This window comes from Dama dama, chromosome X, assembly GCF_033118175.1.
Source record: "Dama dama isolate Ldn47 chromosome X, ASM3311817v1, whole genome shotgun sequence".
NCBI classification, from domain to species: domain Eukaryota; kingdom Metazoa; phylum Chordata; class Mammalia; order Artiodactyla; family Cervidae; genus Dama; species Dama dama.
In genome coordinates, this window is record NC_083714.1 from 53,677,866 (window position 1) to 53,684,071 (window position 6,206).

The window sequence follows — 6,206 nt, forward strand, 5'->3', positions numbered from 1 at the left end:
AAAATGGAAGACTTTCCAATCTCTCTTACAAAAACTCTTGGTTTTGAACTGAGTAACATCAGAGACACTCGGATCCGTACCATTCACAAAGCTAAGATATTGAAGTTTCTTTAGCCTACTCTGAAACCAAACTTTGAAAAATTTCTAAAGAAAACAGAGATGAATCCCCATGTCATCATAGAGAACAGGAACCAAAAGATGCTACAAACTGGTTCCCCCAACTAGCCCGGGCCCTCACATTTGAGAAAGCTGACTACCCCCTCTTTAACCACAGAGAGAAGGAACAACCTGGCTGCTGCTCTGTCTCAGGCCCCCTATTCCTCCTCCCTCGCATCTTATGCAGACAGGAATGGGAAGGTCCTCAAAGCCCTTTGGTTGACCCTGAGCATAAATGCCACGACTTGCCGCTTGCTGGTCTCCTCATAGGCCCGGGGACCCCACAGGAACTCATAGCAAACAGGGTGGCTGTCAGGCACCTGCTGGTACCGCAGGTATCCCTCCCGCACCCACACTTGGGTCAGAAGCTCCCTGAGCTCCCCAAAGACACACTGCTCACTCCCAACATACACCCCCATCCTGCTGAGTGCTCCCCAGACCGCCTCCTCAGGGGCCGGGTCTCCAAACCGCATGATCATGCTGAGGACCAGCACCAGGAAGCCGGCCTTGGGCAGGCCCACCCCATCGCTCAGCATCTCATCGCAAGTGAGGCCCAGGATGGGGACCAAGATGTAGATGTGCTCCACTGGGTCCACCTCTTTCACATCCACGCCAAAGACCAGCTGCAGGCACACTGAGACTTCCCTGAAGACCACCGGGAAGTGCTCCTGGTTATCCCTGAGGACCTTATTCAGCATTTCCGCCTGGGAGGTCAGCTCCTTGGCTCGATACTTGAGGAGCAGGAACTTCATCAGTTTACCTATCATCCTATCCAGAATTTCCTGGGGCAAGGCCTCCATAGGAGCGGAGGAGGATGCTGGGGGGTAGGAGGCCAAGTGGGATGCGGACTCCCCCACCTCAGCCCCCAAGAGCGGCACCTCGATAGGGCCCTGGGCCTCGCCTGGGTCCTGAAGGTCTTCCTCGGGTTTGCTGAGCTCACTCATCTCAACCACGAGCACAATGCCTGAGGTGAAACAAGACACGGAAGTGAGGCAGAGGTACAGATGGGGACCAAGGGCCTCTGGGAGAGAGGAGGTGTGAGCAACCTGGGCTAAGTAATGCATCCTGGATGGTACGACACAGGCCACTTACAGCTCTCCCTTTGAGGGGTTCTCTCAGACCTCACAGGAGCGCTCCTCCTGGGAGGCCAGTCCCCTGGCTACCCGAAGGAGGAAAGAAGGTGGCTCCCCAGGGTGTGGTCAGTACAGCCCGAGTTTTCCAGGTCCAAAAAAGTGTGAGGAATTGGGGCCTTCTGGGCCCCCAACCGGTATGTTCTGGGATAGGGAGCCTCTGGTTCACTTCAGGTCACCCTCTCACCTTGTCTCCTGATACTGCCTGTCTGAACTCAGGACACAGGCTTCAGACCTCTGCCATCGCCTCCTGGATCCTGCAGCTCCTGTGAGAGAAGTGGAGGTGACATCTAAGGGCTATACTGTGGCACAGCCCTGGGCCTTCTGTGCTGCTAGGTGGGGACGGACACTCGGATTACACCCAGTTGTGTTGTGCGTACCTTGTAATGCTCAGCTTTCCCCTGGCATGACCTGGACGGTCCCCTTTGGAGGAGTAGAAGGGAACTCAAAACAAGACACAAGCCTGAACAGAAAGCACTGAGGGGCCCACATGCGGCCGCACCTGTCCAGGGCCTCGCGAGGGCCCTAGGCTGGGGAGATGCTCGGTCCTCAGCTCCTCCTCATGTCCTGCCTGGCCTCCAAGCACTCGCCACAGGGGCGGGGGTTTGCTCAGTCCAACCTTGGGGTTGGGGAGTCCAGCCTCTGCCAACCTGAAGCCTCCACCTCTGCCCGTAAAACCTCACCTCCCGAGTTCCCTAAGCCAGCGGTCAAGAAACTGCTCACCCTGCTCACCCCACTCTGGGCCCTCCAAGACCCTCTTGCAAGGGCCAAGATCCCTCCAGGTTGCCGTCGAACCGCCTCAATCCTTCCTCGCATGGAGCCTGGACTCCAGGCAGGACTCGCCTTTTAGTCTCGTCTGCCATTTTGAGACCCCGCCCCTTTCACAAGGCCTCCAGTCCCTCTGAGACCCGCATGTGAGGAAGTCAGACAGACCTACTGTGCTCTTCTCACCCCAAGGGCTCCCAGGGACGACTACAGGGATGGGGATCTGTGGGGTTCCATCAGTCCTCACTCAGGGTGCCCACAGTCCTCCTTCAGGAACCTCACCTTGCCTCCGCGCAGGACCTGGATTCTCGCCTCTCCGCAACTGAAGCCCCGCCCCTTATAGCAGGACCCCAGTCTCTTGATGACCCGGATGTCAGGAAGGCAGCTCATGCCTCTGGCACTCATCCTACCCCCACGGTTGCCCTGGACTGCCAACAGAGATTCGCTTCTCTGAGGTCTCCTCTGATTAGGGGTTCAGGGTCCTCTAGTCCCTCTTCAGGGTCCTCAAGGTCTTCAACCCTGCAGGACCTGGGAATCTGCCCCCCGAGGCCCCGCCCCATATGTGACGTCCCCAGTCAGAGACCCGGATGTCAGGAAGTGAGACCATGCACTTCGGGCTCATCGTATCCTAGTTCGACCAAGGACCAACAGCAGCTCCAGGCTTTTCTGAGGTCTCCTCTGATTTGGGTCCAGGGTCCACTCAATCGTCCGTCAGGGTCCTCAAATGGAAACCCTGGAGGAGCTGGGGATCTTCCCTCTGCTCACCTGAGGCTACACCCCCTTTCCCAGGTCCCCAGTTTCTCTGAGACCCAGATGTCAGGAAATGCAGCATGTGCTCATCCACCCTCTGTGATCCCTGAGACCTGATGTGAGGGTCCCGCCTCTGGTCAACACAAGGGGCATCCCCAGAATGCCAGGGCTCTAGATGAGATTCCTTAGGAAGGATTAAGGAACCCCACAGATTCCTGACCCTACTGTCAGCCCTGGGCCACCCTGGTGGTGGGGTGAGCGCTTGGCAGCCTCTTCTGACTTCCGCATCTGTATCTCAGAAACATTAGGCAATTGTTAGAAGCGTCAGGGCGTCAGATGGGCAGTGAGAAAGATTTTCTTTCTTTTGAGAGTCAAGGTGAGGACACTGAGGAAGGACAGAGGGGACCCTGGTCCCAAGAGCAGAGTGGGCTCTGGGAGGACATTGGGTGGATGAACGTATGCTGGATTTCCTGACTGGGTCTCAGAGAGACTGGGGACCTGGCATGGGGGGCTGACTCCCTAATATCCAGATTGCAGACTGGTGTCCTAATATAGAGAGATGATTTACTGACATCCGCATATCAGAAAGACTGGGCTCCTGGTATGAGGTTTGGGGTGTTAGTAGGGGAGAGGAGAGAATCTGAAGGCGTACCTGGAGATAAAGTTGAGGTCTCTGAGGGAAGGCTGTAGGGACCCCAAGTGAAAACTCTAGGGATCCCAAGATAAGAGTGATGGAACCCCAGAGATCCCTGCCCCTGCCATCGGCCCTGGGAGCCCTCGGGGTGAGAAGAGCACACTAGGTCTGTCCTGAGTTCCTGACATCCAGCTCTGTGAGGCTGGGGACTTGGTGTGAGGAGCAGGGACTATGGTGGGGAGAGGACAGAGACTAGGTCCTCCTGGAAATCAAGGTGAGGACCCTGAGGGAGGACTGAGGGTAGCCAGATCTCAGAACAGAGGGAAGCCTGGTAGTCCCTGGGCAGGATAACCTCGTGCCGCATTGCCTGATGACCCTGGCAGAGAGACTGGGGACCTCTTGAAAGCAGGGGAAACTCCAAATGGCGGATGGGACACTTGCAGGTCTTGCGTGTAGTCTAGACCCCATGCAAGGAAGGACTAAGGCAGTTAGACCCCAACAGGGAGGGATCTTGGCCCTTGCAAGGGGGTCTTGGAGGGTGCAGAGTGGGCTGAGCAGTTTCTTGAACTCTGGCTTAGGGACCTTGGGAGGAGAGGTATTTCAGGAACAGCCGAAGGCTTCCGGTTGGCAGAGGCTGGACTCCTCAGCCGCAATGGAGGACTGAGCAGACCCCCGCCCCTGTGGTCAGTGCTGGGATGGAAGGCAGGACATGAGGAGGAGCTGAGGACCGAACACCTCCCTGGCCTAGGCCCCACAGGAGACCTTGGGCAGGTGCGGCCGCATGTGGGGCCCCTCAGCGCTTTCTTTTCAGTCTCGGGTCTTGTTCTGTGTTTCCCTCCAGGCCCCCAGAGGGGAGGGACCAGGTTGTGCCAGGGCAAAAGTAAGCACTAAAGGGGAGCTCTGAAGGGACCTCTCACCACACAACTGAGGGACCCTCACAGTGTGCACCCCTTGTACTGTCAGAGAATGCTAAGGGCTGTGCCACAGGATACCACTGAGGTGCCCCTCCATTTCTCACAGGAGCTGTAGGAAGCAGTAGGCCAAGGCAGACATCTGAGGCCCGTGTCCTGAGGTCAGTGAACAGAGGAGGTCCAGGCAACGCCAGGAGTCAAGGTGACGAGGGTGCCCTGAGTGGACACCAAGTGCTGCCCATCCCAGAACAGAGGGGACCCCACAAGGGCCTAATCCCCTTACCTTGTCAGTCCCAGAAATCTCGGGCTGTGCTGACCACACCCTGGGGAGCCACCTCACTTCCTTCTTCAGGTAGCCAGGGGACTGGCCACTCCAGAGGCATGTCCCTGTGTGGTCTGAGAGCACTTTTCAAGAGGAGACCTGCAAGTGGCCTGTGGCCAACCAGGGTGCGGCGGTTCTCAGGTGAGGCCATTCACAGCCCGTCTATCCACCATCCAGGCCCATGGTCCTCATCTGTCCCATTTGCCCCCATGCCTCACTCCTGCCTCACTCTGTAGTTTGAGCCCAGGCATCAGGCTCGTGGTCAAGATGACTGAGCTGAACAACCTCGAGGAAGACCTTCAGCACCCAGGTGAGGCCAGTGTCCTGTGGAAGTGCAGCTCTCTGGGGCTGAGCGGGGGAGGCTGTATCACCCTCAGCCTCCTCCCACACAGTCTCCTGCTCCACCCTTGTGGAGGCCTTGCCCCATGAAGCTCTGAATGAGATAGTGGCTAACTTGATGAAGTTCTTGCTCCTGTAGTATCTGGCCAAACATCTGACATCCCAGGCGGAAATGCTGAAGAAAGTCCTCAGGAATAACCAGGAGCATGTCCTAGTGGTCTTCAGTCAAGCTGCAGAGTGCCTACAGGTTGTCGTTGGCCTGGAGGTAAAGCAGTTGGACCCCAGGGAGCACATCTACATCATGGTCCCTACCCTGGGCCTCACCTGCAATGTGATGCTGAGCAGTGGGCAGACCCTGCCCAAGGCTGGCATCCTGGTGCTGGTCCTCAACCTGATCATGCAGAGTGAAGACCTGACCCCTGAGGAAGCAGTCTTGGGAGTACTCAGCAGGACGGGGGTGTGTGTTGGGAGTGAGCCCTGTCTCTTTGGGGAACTCAGGGAGCTGCTGACCCAAGTGTGGGTGCGGGAGGAATACCTGGAATACCAGCAGGTGCCTGACAGCCACCCTGCTCGCTATGAGTTCCTGTGGGGTGCCCTGGCCTATGTGGAGACCAGCAAGTGGCAAGTCATGGTGTCTGTGCTCAGGGTCTAACAGAGGGCTTTGAGGGCCTCCCCACTCCTGTCTGCAGAGGCTGCGAGGGAGGAGGAATAGGGGGCCTGAGCCAGAGCAGCAGCCAGGGTAATCCTTCCCTCTGTGATTGAAGAGGGAGTAGTCACCTTCTCAGAAGTGAGGGCCCGGGCCAGTTGGGGGAACCAGTGCACAGCATCTGTGGGCTCCTGTTCTCTACAATGACATGGAGATTCATCTGTTTTCCTTAGAAAATCTTCAAGCTTTGATTGTGTTTGCAAAAGGCTAAATAAAGTTCAGTGTCTTAGCTTGGAGAATGAGGTTGATCAATATGTGTTTGTGCTTACACAGTTCAAGAACAAGAGTTTTGCTGTTTTGTAAGAGATTGGAAACTCTTCCATTTTGTTTTGTGACCCTGAATGGGACACAGTGGAAATGGAATTAGAACCGTTTCGGAAATGTGAGCTTGTGGTTGGAGTGGTGGAGTCGCTCAGTCCTGTCCGACTCTTTGCGGCCCCATGGACTGAGGAGCCAACAAGGCTCCTCAGTCCATGGGATTTTCCAGGCAAGA

The 6,206-nt window shown here is 56.6% G+C and overlaps 1 protein-coding gene across 1 annotated transcript; it reads right to left on the reverse strand.

Annotated features, from left to right (window-relative positions):
* Nucleotides 1-335: 335 nt before the first annotated feature.
* Nucleotides 336-1,100, reverse strand: LOC133052346 (melanoma-associated antigen 8-like). The gene has a single exon (XM_061137166.1). The coding sequence runs from the start codon at nucleotides 1,098-1,100 to the stop codon at nucleotides 336-338; it is 765 nt and encodes a 254-aa protein (XP_060993149.1).
* Nucleotides 1,101-6,206: the final 5,106 nt, after the last annotated feature.